Here is a 17308-nt window from a genome sequence, read left to right as displayed (position 1 = left end):
CATTTTTCTAGCAGCCCATGGTTTGGCTGCCCCCATCTCATTCCCAGACACCAGGCCAAGCGACCCAGCATGTGCAGGTGGGAATGTGTAGTTCCAGCTTCCCTGCCAAGTTCAAAAGGCAGCAGCTGCATCCACAGGACCCAAGGCTGTGCAGCCAGTGCCTGTCACTGTCACTGCACTAATGAGAGTTTCCACTGGGGGTGACAGCTTGGGGTGTGGAGGGGCTAGCGGCTGCAGCTGGTGTGGGAACAGCACCTGTGGATCACTCATCACAGCTGGATCACTCACCAGCAAGGCTAATGCAGACCCCAGGGCATCAAGGGATACAGGTCAAAGTGAAGCTTAGGGGCTTCCTGAACCCCTTTGGAACCTGAGGACTTGGGTTCAAATCCCAGCTCAACCACTTCCTAGCTTTTTGATCTTGAGCAAGTTAACCAGCTTCTTTGCCTCAGTTTTCTCATCTGCGAAGTGGGAATATTAATAGCATCCACATGAAAGGGGTGGCCGTGAGGTTTAAATGACTTAGTCCATGTAAAGCATTTAGTTAGAGCTCAATAAATATTATCTGTTCTTTTCTGGTTCTCTGCCACCCGCTCCGTGCCCCATCACCCTTCTGCCTGCCAGCCCTCACAGATACTATTCAAAATAGTTTTTTCCCATCACTGGTCTTGCCTGACTGTCCTAAGATGCCTCTCCTTCTCCGTGTGCCTCCCCACGTTTCTAGAATTGAATTTGAAATCTGTACTCACAGGGCCACACAGATCATGTTCTCCGGGTTAAGGGATGTACCCATGGAAAACAAGAGGGAGAAAAGGCAGCCACTTCTCTAGGCTTGGCTTCCACAAAAACACCAATGTGATGAGGCTCTGGTGTCTTGCCCAGTGGTCCAAAATGCCCAAGCAGCCCTCCTGCCTGGAGCGTGTGGGAGCAGGGGTGATATGCGAAATATTCAACAATTCAGAGGGGCCCTGACCAATCAGAGTGGACTCTGGCCACAGTGCTGGATCACGGGGTACTGGGGGCTGGGGTCTGTAGCTCTTGACCAATTGGCAAGGAAGTAGTTTAACAATCGACATTGCTGCACAGGTATGTTCTGGGTCTATAGCAGCTCCCCTGGTGGGAAGAGTCGATGAGGGGCCTGTGTGGAGTCTGGGTGGAAGGAAGGCAAGTCCTGTTCTCTCTCCATGACCACATGGTAGAAGGTTGAGAGAATTAAGTGGTCTTGAGGGGCTAGCAGGGTGGGCTGGTGTTAACTGTGTTGGCTTTGACATCAAGCTATCCACTTATGAGTTTTGGCATCTTGAGCAAGTTTTTAACCTCTGAGAAACTTGGTTATCTAATCTGTGAAATGGGGGCAATGAAACACACAGGGCTATTGCTAAGGATAAGTGTGATAGAAATCACCAGAATGCAGGGCCTAGCTGAGGAAGTGGGAGCAATCTCTGTTCCTCTTTAGGATGCCTTGGTGTTCTCTCCATCAGGTGGGACTCCTCCCAACTTTGGGGATCAATGAGGTACAAGTCTTTCTTCGAAGCACTCACACACCTGTGCAGCTCATGCTTGTTCTTTCATTCATGCAGTGGGGGTTTACTAAGTGCCTTCTCTGTGCCGGGCACAGTTCCAGCAGCTGGAGAGGTTCCAGGGAACACACCAGACAGGGCCCCTGTCCTCATGGAGCTTGCATTTTGGAAGGAGAAGCAAGCAATATGGCAGCCAAGCCTTTCCTCCTGCATCAGGCACTCAACAGTCCTGAGTCCTGGACGTGACTGACACAGGAGCAGCAACAATAAAACCTGCTAACCTGAAATCAAGGAAGAAAACCCTCAGAAGCCATAAATGAAAGCATGGCCTCCAACCAGAGGCCTGAGCTGGGCTGCTGTGGAAGAGGTGCCGGGGTTCAGGAACTGGATCTGGGTCAGCACTTTCCAGCTGGGGCTGCACCTCAGCACCAGCTGGGGAGCTTCTGGAGATGCACAGGCCACACCCCAGACCAATCCCATCAGAATCCCGGGGTGTGGGGTCCAGGTGCCAGTGTGTTTTAAACTCCCCCAGTGGCTCCAATGTGCAGCTGAACTGGCCAAGGTCTTTGAAGTGGGGCTGGGGATGAGCCTCCCGTGTAGGGCAAGAGTCATGAAGGTCTCTGAGTAGGTGGAAGGAGACTGGAAAAACTCCTCCCACCAGCTCAGCTAAAGGGGTAAAATGCTGGTCATCTACCTGCAGGGGCCACAGGGGACAAAGTGTCACTGTGAGAATTCAGAGCTCGTCTTTGCCTCCTGAGAGGGCCAGGAAAGTGGTCACACTGTCGTCTGTTGCCAGTGCCCCGAGAAAAGACATTAACCATAACCGTGGAGGGTGGCCACTTCTGCCACCCAGGGCACAAGACACTGCTATGGAAAACAAGTCCCCACTGAACAGTCTAGAAGGGCAGGCAAACAATAAACAGGGGAGCAAATATGTCAGTGTTTCCCAATCCTGGCCGTGCACTAGAAGGAGTTTTTTTTTTTTTTTTTTAAACTTACGTCCCTCATTTGTTTCTGGAGATATTGATTAAACTTGTCCCCATTGTGGCCTGGATATGGGGGTCTTTTATGAATTTTCTCAGGGTTGAGAACTACAAAATAAGTGAGATAATTCAGATGGTTTATAAGGACCACCTAGCAGGATAATGTGTATGTAATAGAGAGTGATTGGCTGAGAGAGACTTGCGACAGACTCCCCCGGAGGTGACGTTCAGTTTGAGACTTGAAAGATGAGGTAGGTGTGTCCTGCAAGGAGCTGGAGAAGAAGCTTTCCAGGCAGAGGGGACAGAATGTGCAAAGGCTGGAATGAGTCTGGAAAGTACTAGGAGAAGCAAAAAAGCCTGTGTGGCTGGTGTGCAGTGAGCCAGAGGGGAGGGGAGCATTCAAGACTACATAAGCCATGGTAAGATGCTTCGAATTCTCTTCCAAGGGTGAAGGAAAGCCACTGATATGTTTAAGCAGGGCAATTACATGAGCAGAATCCTAAAACTCGTGGCTGCATGCATTTCATTGGCTCCCACTTACCCCCACCCGACTTTTCTCTCTGCCCCATCCTTTATTTGCATTTTCACAATTACTCTGGGAAGAAGGTAGGTAGCTGTCTTCTCCATTTTATAGCTGAGAAGGCACCAGTGTTGAATGACTCATCTGTGTCCCCTGGGTTCTTGAATGGCAGGCTTCTGGATCATCTGGTACCCGTCCCAGAGCTCTTGCCCAGAGATACTCCTGAGCACGAGAAGTCACAGTTGTTGTTACAGCGAGTCCCCGACATATGAAGCTCCAAGCTGCGAACTTTCAAAGATGCAAATGTGCATTCGCATGTCCAATTACGTTAGTTCACATGTCTGGAATACATTATCACGTGTGTGCATCCTCTGCAAGTAGTTGTACTTTTGTGTGTTGGGTTGGCCAATATGTTCATTCGTTTTTTTCCATCAGCTGGCTCTAATAGCACTTAGTTGTCTTTAACTTCATTCGAAACGATTTTGTTAGATTGTATGTGACAGCTGTCATATCAGCGTGCATTTAAAAAAAGACTTATCAAACTTGGTGAATTTTTGTGTAGCCATTTTAATATTGAAGATGGAAGGAAAAAAAGCAACATTTTTGGCATACTATTCTTTATTATTTCGAGAAAGATAAAAACACAACCAACACACACACACACACACACACACAAAGATTTGTGTAGTGTATGGAGAAGGTGCTGTGACTGATCGAACGGTCGTGTCAAAAGTGGCTTTCGAGGTTTCATGCTGGAGAGTTCTCCTTGCTGGATGATGCTCCACGGTTGGGTAGACCAGCTGAAGTTGATAGTTATTGAGACACTAATTGAAAACAATCAATGTTATACCATGTGGGAGATAGCCAACATACTCAAAATATCCAAATCAAGTGTTGAAAAGCATTTGTACCAGCTTGGTTATGTTCATCGCTTTGATGTTTGGGTTCCACATAAATTAAGCGAAAAAAACCTTCTGGACCATATTTCCACATGCGATTCTCTACTTAAATGTAATGAAAACATTCCATTTTTAAAACAAATTGTGACGGGTGATGAAAAGTGGATACTGTACAACAATGTGGAATGGAAGAAATCGTGGGGCAAAGGAAATTAACCACCACCAACCACACCAAAGGCCGGTCTTCATCCAAAGAAGGTGATGTGTATATGGTGGAATTGGAAGGGAGTCCTCTATTATGAGCTCCTTCTGGAAAACCAAACAATTAATTCCAACAAGTACTTCTCCCAATTAGACCAACTGAAAGCAGCACTCGACGAAAAGAGTCCAGAATTAGTCAACAGAAAACACATAATGTTCCATCAGGATAACGCAAGACTGCATGTTTCTTTGATGACCAGACAAAAACTGTTACAGCTTGGCTGGGAAGTTCTGATTCATCCACCATATTCAACAGACATTGCACCTTCGGATTTCCATGTATTTCGGTCTTTACATAATTCTCTTAATGGAAAAAAATTTCAATTCCCTGGAAGACTGTAAAAGGCACCTGGAACCATTCTTTGCTCAAAAAGTTTTGGGAAGATGGAATTATGAAGTTGCCTGAAAAATAGCAGAAAGTAGTGGAATAAAAGGGTGAATAGGTTGTTCAATAAAGTTCTTGGAGAAAATGAAAAATATGTCTTTTATTTTTACTTAAAAACCGAAGGCACTTTTTGGCCAACCCGATACTTTACAGTACTGTATAGAGTACAGTAGTACGGGTACCGTTATTTCAAACTCAGGATGTCTGGAAGCAAGCGTAAAAGCAGTGGTACATAGCCGATTGTGTTCGTTGGGTACCTAGGCTAACTTTGTTGGACTTACAAACAAAGTGGACTTATGAATGTGCTCTCAGAATGGAACTCATTCATACGTAGGGGACTTACTATACATTGAGTTACATTCACTGCAACTCTGGCCGTGGGGATGGGAAAGTTCAATCCTGGCTTTCCTTGAGCAAAGCAGCTCACCCCAAAGTGGTCTTCTTTGCAACAGCCAACATCCCATCACAGACACTGTCCTGTAACTCTACCGTGACAGACTTGTTCTAGAAAATGAAGGCACTTTGAAATAAATCAAAGGGGTGTTTTGCGGCGCCAACCTCACCTTGACTTACCTCAATGTTCCGTCCTGGAGTCTGCAGTCCTTGTTGGCTGGGCCTGCTCTGTAGGGTCCACGTGGGCCACGGGGCCATCTCCCCACTGCCTGGTTGTCAGCCAGGCAGTAATATTCTATTACTTCCCCAAGGACTGACTGCTGACAGCTAGTGCTAGATCAGTTTTAGGGAAACCTCTTTAATACTTGAACATGTTGTCATGGCTGGAGTATTTGGGGTTTTCTTGACACACGTCTTGGAACCCCTTGGGAATCCCATTTCCCACCCCAAGTTCTAGGGGGAGGTGGGATGGCTGAGGAAGTGGCAAGGAAGACGGAGAGAGGCCACAAAGGACCTTCAGTGTCCTTGCTGGGTGGCTCTGTTGGGCTTTGGCTACAGCCAACTGGGGTGATTCTAAACACATGGGATGACCTGGGGTTGGAGAGCTCAATGCACTGTATGTGGAAACTGGTCCCACCACCTGGACCACTAAGGATGGAAATGAAACTCCTACCCCCATCATGAAGCCCAAAGGTGACAAAAACATTGCTTCTAGACAGTAACCATGGAAACCTCTCATTGCTATGGATGGCCCACCACCAGAACAGCTCCTTGTTCTATGGCATAGAGTGCCCCCCTCTCTCCTCCCCTCCTGCCACTTCACTACATTGCCCCAGGCCAGGGCTCCGGTCCCCAGGAAGAGCTATAACTTGGTTCTCCAAGGTTCACCCTGATTTTGGTGGGTGCCAAGGCAAAGAGCCCTGGAGAGGAGAAAACGAAAGGATGGAGATAAAGATGGGAAAAGATGATGACATCCGGCAGTGCTGGTGAGAGACAGGCAGGCTGGGGCAGACTGTCAGTGTCATTGGGGATGCTATTAAGGGCATTCATGAGGCAGCATGCATGTCTGGAGTCCCATCTGACTGGCATCATTCATTCCTGTTCCTGTTCCATTCATTCTGGAAGGGGAGCCTTAATTAGGCATGAAGAGATTTATCAAAAGCAGCCCCTTGGAGCTGGTAGTCTCTTTGCCATCTGGACGGATGGTTTCTACCTTGTGACAACAGCAGTGGGAATGATTTATGAGGTCCCACAGCTCCACCCCCTGGGCCTGGTAAAACCTGAATGGCTTTTGTTCTCTCCAAAAAAGAGCGAGATTTTGCCTGTGCTGATGGGCTCATGAGCGGGGCTTCACAGTAAGGTTTGCCCGACTCTGTGAAGTTGATGCCCAGACCCGTGGCAGCCAGGACCTTGCCTAGGGTCAGTTTTCAATTTACAGTGACTCAACTGCAAGGATGAAAAGAAAAAGCCCTGGAGTGGGGACCAGAAGACCTGGATGCAAATTCTTTTGGTGAGCTATGTGGCTTCATGTGTTTTTTGCCTCAGTCTTATGACTTATACAATGGGGATAATGATTTCTGCATCTTCCTAACTCACATGATTCTTTGGAAGTTCCTGTGACACTATAAGACACAAAATGACTTTCTTAATTATACAACCCTTGATAGGCATTGAGGATTTAATCCAACAAACATTTATTGAGCAATTGCTGTGTGCTATGCACCACCCCTGGTGCTGTGATGGACATGGATGAATACAACACAGTCCCTGCCCTTGGCGAGCTTACAGTCTAAGAACGGTCATAAGACAAGTGCACAATAACTATAATACAAGGCAGAATATGGTAAGTGCCATGAGAAAGGTACAAATAAAGTGCTACGGTGGTTCAGCGGAGGGAGAGATCCCAGTGGTTGGTAGATCGGGAGGGGGCTTCATGAAAGATGTGGTTTCTGCATGGGCCTTGAAAGAACCAGGAGAGAGTGTTTCAGGGGGTGAGAACAGCAAGACCAAAGGCACAGAGACAGGAAAACCGGGCACCCCTTCCAGGAATGATGGCTACTCTAGATGGACTGGTACAAGGTGTAAAGGAAGGATGGGGCTTTACTGGATGGTCTGTAATGTCAGGACGAAGACTTGCACATTATTTTAAAAGTTGTGAATGGCTGGAGATAAAAAAAAAAAAAACTCTATGAATGTCTAGGATGGACTGGAGAACATGAAAGTGTGCCCAGAGGAAATCTGGGAGAGGAGACTGCTGCTGAAATTGAGAGACCAGAAGACAAGGATAGTGCAAGAGTAACAAGGGAATGCATGGAGAAGACATGAAGATGACTTTAGGGTCTCAGAATTGGGTGGTTGAGAGGATCATGGGTCTTCTAACAGTCAAAGGAGAGACTGTAGAGGAAGGGGAGGCAGAGATGATACACTTGGCTTCAGAGATGTTGAGTTTCTGGCGCTGCCGGAGCAGATGGGGTGAATGGCCAATGAGCCGTGTGCAATCGAGCCTGGAGCTCAGGGGAGGCGCTAGGCTGCAGGAAGTGTAGGATGCCTCCGAAGGAAGGCGGGAGGTTGCTGATGAGTGTGCAGGGATGTGACGAAAGGGGGCCGAGGAGAGGACACCAAGGTGGGGAAGATCTCAGTGTGGGGTAAGAAGGAGAGAGGGAAATCATGGTCGGATCTACCTCAGCTACTTTTTAGATGAAGGTAAGGGTGTCAATAAATAAATCATAAATACATAAATAAATAAATACATAAATAAACAACAAAGGGGCATTGGCAAAGGAGAAGAGTCACGAGAACGCGGCTTCCTGGGCACCAAGGGGACAGGGAACGTCCAGGAGGCATCAGTGTAGGGCCAAGCAGTGCAAAAAGCTTGGTGATGAGAAAGGGCTTTTGACGTGGCAGCTGAGTCTCTGGTCCCAGGAGCATGGGGGCCACGAGGGGGTCGAGAGGAAAGGCGGTGCCAGCACCAGAAAGCCCCCCACCCCCAGGTCTGGTGGTGAAGGGACGAGCCACAGCAGCCACGACGGGTGGAATGAGTGCCCGTTGGTGGAAAGAGAGGACAGAGGCAGCAGGGTGGCTGAGGACCGGTGAGAGGATGAATGTCGTTTCCCCAGAAGTGGGAGGAAGGAAGTGAAAGGGGAGGGGAGAGATCAAGAGATTTTGAGGAGAGACTGCATTTCAGATGATTCCACCTCTTCACCGAAGGAGGAGGCTGACGGTAGGGGTCATTTGGGGGTTTGAGGCAAATGGAGAAGATCTGAGGGGCTTCAGGGTGGGTGATGATGGGGTGATTGGGGATTGACTGATGGTCAAAAGGAGGTTGGCTGACGGAGCACCTGCTCCCGGAGGCCTGTGGCCACTGTTATTACAAGGCAGCAGATCAGGGTACCGGGTACCAGGTACAGGCCGGGACTCCGTGGGGCTGCCCCAGACTAGTTGGGCTGCGTCAGAGGCTACAGTGGAACCTCGGGCAAATTGAGCTCTAAATAGGAGAAAAGGACAGGCTGCCTCCTGATCATGGTGCCCAGATGGAGAGGGCAAGGGGGGAAGGGAAGCCGAGGTCTCTGGAACTCACGCCATCACAGGGCCAAAGTGTTTTGGCAGTACAGGACCTGCGGGTTGGGAATGGTGATGTGCGGATTGCCCTGGGTCCCCAGCCCTCTCTGGAGAGAACCCGGAGGCAGGTTTTAAGAGTTCCTTCCCTTTCCACTCCATCAATTTCAGTTTAAGGACCCAAGACCGAGAAGAGACAGAAAGAAAACCGTGTTTTCCAAAGAGCTCTGGCCCCTTTACTCCCCTGCAGGTGGGCACTAGCAGGTATGTGGAGTGTAGGGCCAACTCCAAGACCTGACATCGAGTTCCTCTCTGCACTCACCACTGGAAACTTCTGGAACCCAAGGCCTTAGCTAACCTACTGAGGCCCCAGTGGCAATTTTGCCTGTTCCCCAGGGCACTGCGAGCTTCAACAATGAAATGTCTTCCAAGGTCTCTGAGAGGCTCAAGAAGAAAGGCCCTGGAGAAGTGTAAAATGTGATACTAATTATTTCCACTTCTTGTGAGAAGTCCAAACCACTCTGTCCCCATAGAGTCTGTTAGGGCTGCTGCTTTTTTAAATATTAATTTTCTAATGCAAATCCCAAATCTCAGACTTCAAGCGTCAACAAGAAGAACAAGGGAAGAAACACAGAGACATCGTATTGTGATCTCGGTCTGGAGCTGGAGCGTCTGCATGCAGGGTTAATAGGTTCTGAGCATCCTTCCACTGTCTCCACTGGCTTCCCGTCAGGCATTAATTTAGAGCAAATGTCCTGCTTGAATTGCCATTGATTAATTATGTCGTCTCATATGCTTGGGAGCGGATCTTGATCCCTGTTCTTAACCCCCTTCACCTTCAATATAATGTTTTTTGACTTATCTTTCAAATATATTTGAAAACACCGTTATTTATCAGGCAAGGGAATGAATCTATCAAATCAAGCTGGCTAATGCTTGTCTACATGTGACGTGTCATTCCAGCCCCTAAATTATCGGCAGGTTTCCCTGGGGAGAGTATGTCCAGTATTTGGATTCTACATTTGGCTTTGGGTTTTGCAAAAAAGTCTTAACTCTTAATCTTAATAGGGGGGAAAAGGATTTTGCCAAATTCTAAAATCACTGCCTCTGTGAAAAGAAGGAGGTGGGGATGGACATTGCAACCTCTCCCCACAGAGCTGAAAACCTCAGTGTTGGAGCTCAGTGCCGGCAAGTGCCGGCAAGTGTGACGATCAGGGTAGGAAAGTGACAAGAAAGTGACATTGACACAACAGTCTGGCTGCAGAGACACCCCCCGCCCCCCCCCACCCCCACCGGAGTGCAGGATGCAGAAAGCAAACACAGTGGCTGTAGAGAAATGGAGCTCGATGCTTAACATTCTTCCACACTCTGGGGCCTCACACTCTGGGGCTCCCGAGGCACCCGGGAAGGCAATCACCTATATTTTAAAGGGATGACATTTATCTTTGCGGTGCCCTTTCAAGCTTTTGCGGCGGCTTCCCTGGAGGCAGAAGGGAAGAGCACAGTCCTTTCTGTGACATTCTAACAGAGCAGGAAGGAGGCTAACCCTGAGGATGAAAGCCCAGGGTCCCTTCCTCCTTGACAACTCAAGTGGCTTTAAAGAACAGCCACCACATTTTGGACACTCTTTTGCCTTATTCGGGGCTGGAGTGCTGAATCTTAGTAGGAAGCTGCGATTTTTCGAAAACACGATTTGGAACACCCTAGCAATTTAGTGTCATCTGCCTGCTCGGTCCCAGGTTCTTGGGGGTTCTTGCAAAGCCAGAATAGGACCTGTCCACTGTCTTCTCCAGCCTTCTCTCCAGAGCTATGGAGGCTGGTCTGGGACAGGTGGGTCAACTGTGGTTCGTCCTGTGGGCAGTTCAACTCTAAGTTCATGGAACCGAGTCCTCAGCTCTGACGTGGCCTCTGCTCCTTTTGGTGACCTTGTGCTCCTTGGCTGGGCTGAATGTTCCAACCTCCCTCTTCCTGGGAACAGCACCATTTTAGACTTGGGTCAAGTTGTCCCCTCTGGTCTTGGCTCACCCAGAATCCACATTTCTCAGAGGCTCGGGGCAGCGGCCAACAAGTGGTTCTCCAATCATCCGTGAGCCCAAAGACCCCTCCAACTTGGGAGGCAGTGTGTCATCCAGTCATGGGACTGACATCTCTTCCTGTCCAGTCCTTCTGCCCCCAAAGATGCTCTGAGTCTCAATCTGATCCAGGTGGGTTCTCCACACCTTCTTCCTGTGGCTTATCTGCCTAATGCTAGATGAACACCACACAGTTATAAATACTCAGGTCAATATATATATGCAGGTATAGATATATATATTCTGGTCACTGTTTTACACTTGAACAAAGAAAACCACTAGCCTGCTTGTTCTAGAGTTTGTGCCACCCCGACTCCCATCTGCCTGTGGTGTAGCTGGCAGGAAATGTGAGCCACTGAGTCCCACGGGGCGCTCACCTTACGTGGCCCCGTCGCACTGGCCGACAGTCAGTTTCAAAGCCCCCTGCTCGTGCAGGCTCTTCAGGGCCTTGAACTCCAAGGGCATGGTATGGGGACCGGCCTGGGAAGTGTAGCCGTACTTGAGGCTGTCGTAATAGTGGTACTTGACGGGGTTCTGGTTCTGATCTAGTGGAAAGGGCCAGAAGCCATAGAGGTAGATCTGGTTGCAGAAACGTGTGGCCAGGGTGTACATCAAGAGGCCCGTGGTGGGTCTTTTGATGTGAACTTTGTTAGTCAGCCAGTATCTGGGGAAAAGAAAAAAAAAGAAAGTGAAACAAAGAAACAAAAAAGAAACCTGAGTTTGCGAATTATCCTTTCCAGGAAGGGGAAGATTTTGTCCTGGGCCACAGCCTGCCACCTGCTGAGGACATGAGGTTCAGAGATGAAAGGGGCTTGCCCAGGTTCACCTGGGTAGAAAGGGCAGGACCTTGACTTGAGCTCAGGCTGGTTGAAACCTAAAGCAGGGGCTGCAAACTTTCTCTGTAAAGGGCCAGGTGGCAACAATGGCTGGCTTTGCGGCCATAATCCTGGCCTCTGCCATTGTAGCCCGAGAGCGCCACGGACAACACACACGGGTGTGGCTGCACCATAGTTTGCCGACCCTGATAAAGGGCCGCCTCTTGCATGGCGCCCACTGCCTATTGCCACACCTGACTTTGGCAGGGGTTGACCTCCTTGCCTCCTAAGCATCATCAGATTTCTTTCCCATCCCTGCCCACAGGCCCCACACCCCGCCCCCTTCCGCCTCTGATGCAGGCTGCCCATCTCTGAGCATATGTGGCTTCCCTGGAGGGCAGAGGGAGCAGCAAACAGCGGCCTTCCCTGTGAGGCTGGGTTCTGCAAAGGACTCTGTCGGAAGTATGAGAGGAAACACGGGGCGGAGGCAGGGCGGGGAGAGCAGAGCTTTAGGCTGAGGGCTTCCTGTGTTGAGTGAGGTGCTGAGCTACCTTTGTACATAGAGGGCCTTGGTTTACCTTAATCGAGAAAGAAGTGAGGAAGAAACCATCTTCATTTCACAGGCTAAGCAACAGAGGTTGAGAGGTGGTTTCAGTGACAGTTCTGTCTACAACTACCAGTGTGCCTTTGAGCAAGTTGCTTCTCCCTGCTGGACCCACTTTTTCACATTTATGCAACGATGGGGCACAGACCAAGGGATGGCCAAGACAGCCTCCAAGTTCCACCACAATCCAGAAGTGTCTTCAGAACTGGGAAAATAGACACTCTCCTTGCCATCATTTTTGTTTTCCATCATGGTTTTTCTCCTGCTTGGATTTAGAACCCACTGGGATGTGTGGTCCAACCTCTTTATTTCTAATAAAACCTTCCACTTACCCAATGCTGAATCCTTTTAGATGTAATGCATATGCCTTGGTGGAAAGCCGTACTTCCCTATCACAAAGTCCTTACTACTGTGTCTCCACCAGACAGTGTCCGTGCTTTTCTGTACTCAAACACACTCTGTGGGCCCCCATCCCACGAGCTCCCATTTGCCACTGTGAGAAACACCCACCCCCCATCGGAAGCACAGGCCAATGATGTTCCCCGTGGCGCCTAGGCACAGTGATGCCCAAGACTATAAAGTCACACGTGTCAGTGAAATTCATGCCAGAAGGTAAAGCGACGCTGCACAGAACGCTTACATGTTGCTGAAAGTTACAACTGTTTTACACTATTAACAGTGCTTCTAGCTCAAAGTTTGGGGGCAGCTTCTCTAGAAGCCCAAGTACACCCTTTTGCAAGAGGTTCCTTCTGCAGCTCCAAAATAGGGACCCCCAAACATTTCAGAGACTCAAGTTTAAATCCTTTAGCTTTTGGGGGAGACATTAGCCTTTGTATCAGACAAGGTTATAGATTCCTAATAACCCATATAATTTCAGTAAATCATATACTATTGGATATAATAAAACTTATTTCAAGGCTCCCTCCCACCCCATCCTGTCTGTCAGGCCAGGGTAGTCTGAATTTCCCCCCTAACATTGATGATGGAGTCTGTGGTCCCCAACGGCCGGAATCAGAGTGAACATGATTCTTCTGGGCTCTGCAGGCGGCCCTCTTTCACAACGGCTGTTGTTTCATAAGCCTGTCAGTTGAAGGCCCCTTTCTCTGTACCCTCTCCTTTTTCATCTTGTCTGAGCCAAGAAACTTCCCTGCAGCTGAATTTTCCAACCTGGAATCAGACAGAGAGGCAGAGGCAGAGGACCGAAGAATGGCTCTAGTAACTGCAAACACAATACAAAAAATAATAGGAAAAGAGTTGGCGGACATACCACAGAACTTCATCATTTCTGTCCTGCATGGTTGAGAAGTTTCATCCCAGCTGATATGTAGCTGGCTCAGGGTAGGAAAGTGACAAGCCATGGTGCTGGCTCAGGGGGTTGCTTGATGCTGAGACTGGGGCTTATTAGATAGGGAGCCCTTCCTTAGACTACCTCAATACTTTATATTCTCAGTGGGGCTGAGCTGAGCTTGGGAGGACCCTGGGGGTTGAAGGCAGGAAGAGTGCATGGAGGAGAAGAATTCAGAAGAGCAGCAGCTGACACCTCGGCTTAACTACATCTAATAGTGGGGAGCTCACCCCCTCTTGAGCTACTCCATTGCACTTTCAGCTTTAACTTAATGGTTCTCAACCTAGGCTGCCCCTGCCTGGAGCTTTAGGACGACCCATCCTGGGTCCCACATCCAGGTGCAGCCTGGACGCTGGGATTTTTAAAACCTCCCCCAGTAATTCAAATGTACAGTCAAGGCTTAGAAGCCCTGCTCTAACTGGCAGGTGGTTCTGCCAGAAGAACCTAAGAACGAGACTTATTTAGAGAAAAGAGGGGGGAAAGTAAGCATAAGGGATAGTCATCGAGTTTTAAAGACAGTTGGGCCTGGAGAACTCATCTAGCTCAGCGGTCTGGCAGGGAATATAGCTGAGCGAGCTGGGAGTTGGGACATGTGTGTAAGGAAAACTGACACTGGCCTCTGTGTTGCCAAGGCAATGGGGGGGGACTGTGGCATCTAAAGGGGTAGCTGGTTTTATTGTTGTCTTGTATGGTCATGTCAAATTTTCTGATTTTTTCAAAGGTATCAGAAATCTGGATTTTAACACAAATTCTCCAAATTTTTAAATGTTGGCAACTACTTAAAAATTTTTTTTTTTAATCCGGTGAGTCCCTATTGGGTGAGTTAACAGACCATATCTATGGGTAATCCACGGTTCTCCTGGATTGAACTTGTCCTCGTCTTTCAATTTACAGAGGAAAAAGTGAGAATCCAGGGTGACTTGCCTGAGAAGAGGCAAACCTCTCACACAGCTGGTCAGATAGAGCTTGGATAAAATGCAGCCTCCCCACTCCTTGTTCTTGGTCTTTTTTCACTCCATAGTGATTCTGGGGGGTGGGGGCGTTGCTGGGGTTGGGGATGAGCTGGCTGCAGCTGCTGTTGACACTATCCAGGGACACATGAGCCACGGGCTGTGTCCCCTCATGAGAGCATCTCAAAGACTGTTCACTCCCTGAGAAATTCAAGCCCTAACAACGGCCACATGACAGATTAGGGATTTGCGGTTTGTTTATTTTCTGATTGTAAGGGCTTAGCAGGGTAAGGCTTTCAGAAATAAATTTCTTTTCAAGCCATTGATGCTCTACCCAGAGAGAGGCAGGGAAGAATTGAATCAGTGGGGAAACGTCCAAGTAGCTCATAGGTGGGTCTGAGTTTACCCAGACAAGTGCAGTGCCCTCCCCGTAGATGTGCCTCTCCCCTACATGTCCTCTTGGTGAACTCTCTTTTTTTTTTCCCCTCAAACTGAGCACGTGAATCACGTCTTCCTGGAAATGGTCCCTTTGTTCCACTCTCAGCTCAAACTGAATTAGTCATTGCCCCCTTATTATTATGAGTTTTGTTTCCATGGATCCTATCGTGCGTATCAACCCGAGCTGATCCTTCATTACTGTATGGGTTGGACTCCCACTTGAAACTGTACTGTGATCTCCCCAAGGGCAGAGGCCATGCCTTACACTCCTTTGTGGGGTCATCAGAGGCACCTGGCTCAGTGTGTGGTGCAGCCAAGGCACTATGGCAGAGACAGCATCGCTCAACCAGTCCTCCATGGGCTTGCCTATATCTCTCAGCATCCCTTGTAAATGAGCTGGGGTCACATGACCAGTTCTGGCCAATAGACTGCAATAGGAAATGGTCCCTGCTGGACCAACTGTTCCCCGAGAGCTTACTCCTGCCTTGGAGAACCTCAGTGCCTCCTGGAAAGATGATGTCAGCCTAAGATGAAAGAAGCCTAAATCCTAGAATCACTGGTTGGAAGACAGCTCCAACCAACCTACATCACACTTTGCGAGGATGAGAAATAAACTCCTGTTGTGCTAAATCACAAGGGTTTCAGGGATTGTTATTGTAACATAAACTAGAATTGATTATCCTGGCTTCCATGGCGCTCGGCAACTTCGGACTTAAATGGAATTGAAAAATGGGAAGTAGTAGAAAAGGAGAGAGGGGGAAGCTAGCAGTGCATGCAGCTTTGTGACTCTGGCCAGCTAAGACAGGAATAGAAACACCCAGCCTCTCAGATCTGCTGCCCAGAATTGCTCACTGGGAAAGGTGTTAATAGCAAAAGAGGCTCCGGAATGAATTGAGAGCTCAGTGGCAGGGAGGGACCCTCTCATCTCCGATTCTGCCTCTGTGGGTAAACAAGAGCTCCTGAGTGAGGTCTGACAGGGACACGGGGACGCCGTTTAATGAGCAGCTTGTTCTAGAAGCTGACAGTTATGCGGGAACAAATCACTCTCCATTTCCTTTATCGCTCCTCAGTCGCCCTGGCCAATTTAGAGACTGTGTGCATGGCCGACTTGTAGATGATTTCTTTCCTTGAGATAACAGCTGGATGTTAAAACACAAACTAATTAATTTTGCCTTCCTAAACGAGGTTAGCTGGGTGCATCCACGATGCTGTATTGACAATGCGCCTTTAATATCCCAGTCTGGAGGCTTTAATTAGAAGGCGAAGTAATCTCCAAAAAGGCAGTAATTATTTTTCAAATTTGTTACCCCAATTGCCAAGACAATTAAGTGGCATATTTTATGAGCATGGACGGCAATAAATGAAGATTGCCAAAATCATCACCAAAGCACACTTGTCCTTCTCCCTGGATTCCTGTGCTTGGTATGTGGCAAGCATGGTGGCTGCCATGGTTGGAAAAAGTGACCAAAGGGGCTTTCTCTAAGAAACTGAAAGCACTTTGTGGGATATAGCTCATATCATCCTTAAGGAACAGGAATGCCTCACAGGTGGTCATCGAGGGATACTTGGTGATGCTTTGCACAGGATCATCAGCAAAGCCAGAAACAGGGCTCTCAGACTCCTGTTCTCTCGTCATCTACATCACCAGCCCGGTCTCTGGTCCAGGGGCCTCAAAGCCCATTGCCGTCTTTCCTTGGGAGCACCTTAGAGCTCTGGTGTCTTGGGGGGCATCTCGGGATGTAGCTTCCCAGCTTTGTGGAACTGGAGATCGGGGGGCTTGTTTCAGAATTTGGGGCTGGTGTGCAGAGCTGGTTAAGCCCTGGGGATGCTTGAGGCTGATTCCTGGTCCCCAGGCCTCCATGCTTACCCAAGCCAGTGCTCTCATTCAAGTAAGCCAGGCTAGCCTCAAGTATTACCATGCCACCAAAAGCTCCCCCATGACTCCTGGGGTCCACAGGGTAACATCCAGCAGCCTCAGCCCAACTTGTGAAGCCCTTGAGATTTGGGCCTGAAATCCCTCCCACCACCTGGCATGCACAGCCACACTGCCACCAGGAACTTCTGGTTTCTTCCAGGACACCCCCACCTCCTACTTCTACTGGCTGGCAACTCCTTCTCAGCTTCCCTGAAGGAAGCCTTCTAGGACCTGCCTGGATGGTTTTGTGTACTGTATGTTGTTCTTTTCCTATCCTAGCGCTGATCATGCTATGCTGTAATGATTTGTTCACTTGTCTTCCTCCTCCCCTACAATTTAAACTTCTGTGAGCGAGTGGGTTGACTTTTTGCTTCCACGTAACCCCAGATCCGAGCATAGCTCACCCATAGAGTGGGTGCTTCACAGATCTCTGTTTAATGAAGCAGTGAGTAAAGATTAGCAAGTAGGGGTTAATGTCTCCCTTCGGGGGCACTGGCAGGAGAGGTGGAAGGAGCCTGGCCTTACCCTAAACCCTTCTAGGCAGCCACTGGGTTCTCACATGTGAAACGTGGGCTAACAGCATCCTAGACGGTATGTTGCCAAAAGAAAGAAGGAAAAACCATGATGCCGGTTACTTAAGGCGTTCCTCCTGC

At 48.8% G+C, this 17308-nt stretch overlaps 1 protein-coding gene across 1 annotated transcript in view; it reads right to left on the bottom strand.

The window, feature by feature from the left end:
- Window positions 1–9821: 9821 nt before the first annotated feature.
- ST8SIA2 (ST8 alpha-N-acetyl-neuraminide alpha-2,8-sialyltransferase 2) overlaps window positions 9822–17308 on the bottom strand; it is a 59480-nt gene continuing 51993 nt past the window's right edge. Inside the window, exons 6-7 of the mRNA XM_030873218.2 lie at window positions 10966–11252; window positions 9822–10763 (exon numbers count right to left, since the gene is read on the bottom strand). Coding sequence (XP_030729078.1) covers window positions 10967–11252 — 286 coding nt within the window. The 3' untranslated portion in view covers window positions 9822–10763; window position 10966. The remainder of the gene's footprint in view (window positions 10764–10965; window positions 11253–17308) is intronic.

Source organism: Globicephala melas, chromosome 2 (genome assembly GCF_963455315.2).
Source record: "Globicephala melas chromosome 2, mGloMel1.2, whole genome shotgun sequence".
In the NCBI taxonomy this organism is placed as follows: domain Eukaryota; kingdom Metazoa; phylum Chordata; class Mammalia; order Artiodactyla; family Delphinidae; genus Globicephala; species Globicephala melas.
Note: the sequence above shows the minus strand (reverse complement) of the source record. Positions and strands in the feature narration are given on the sequence as shown.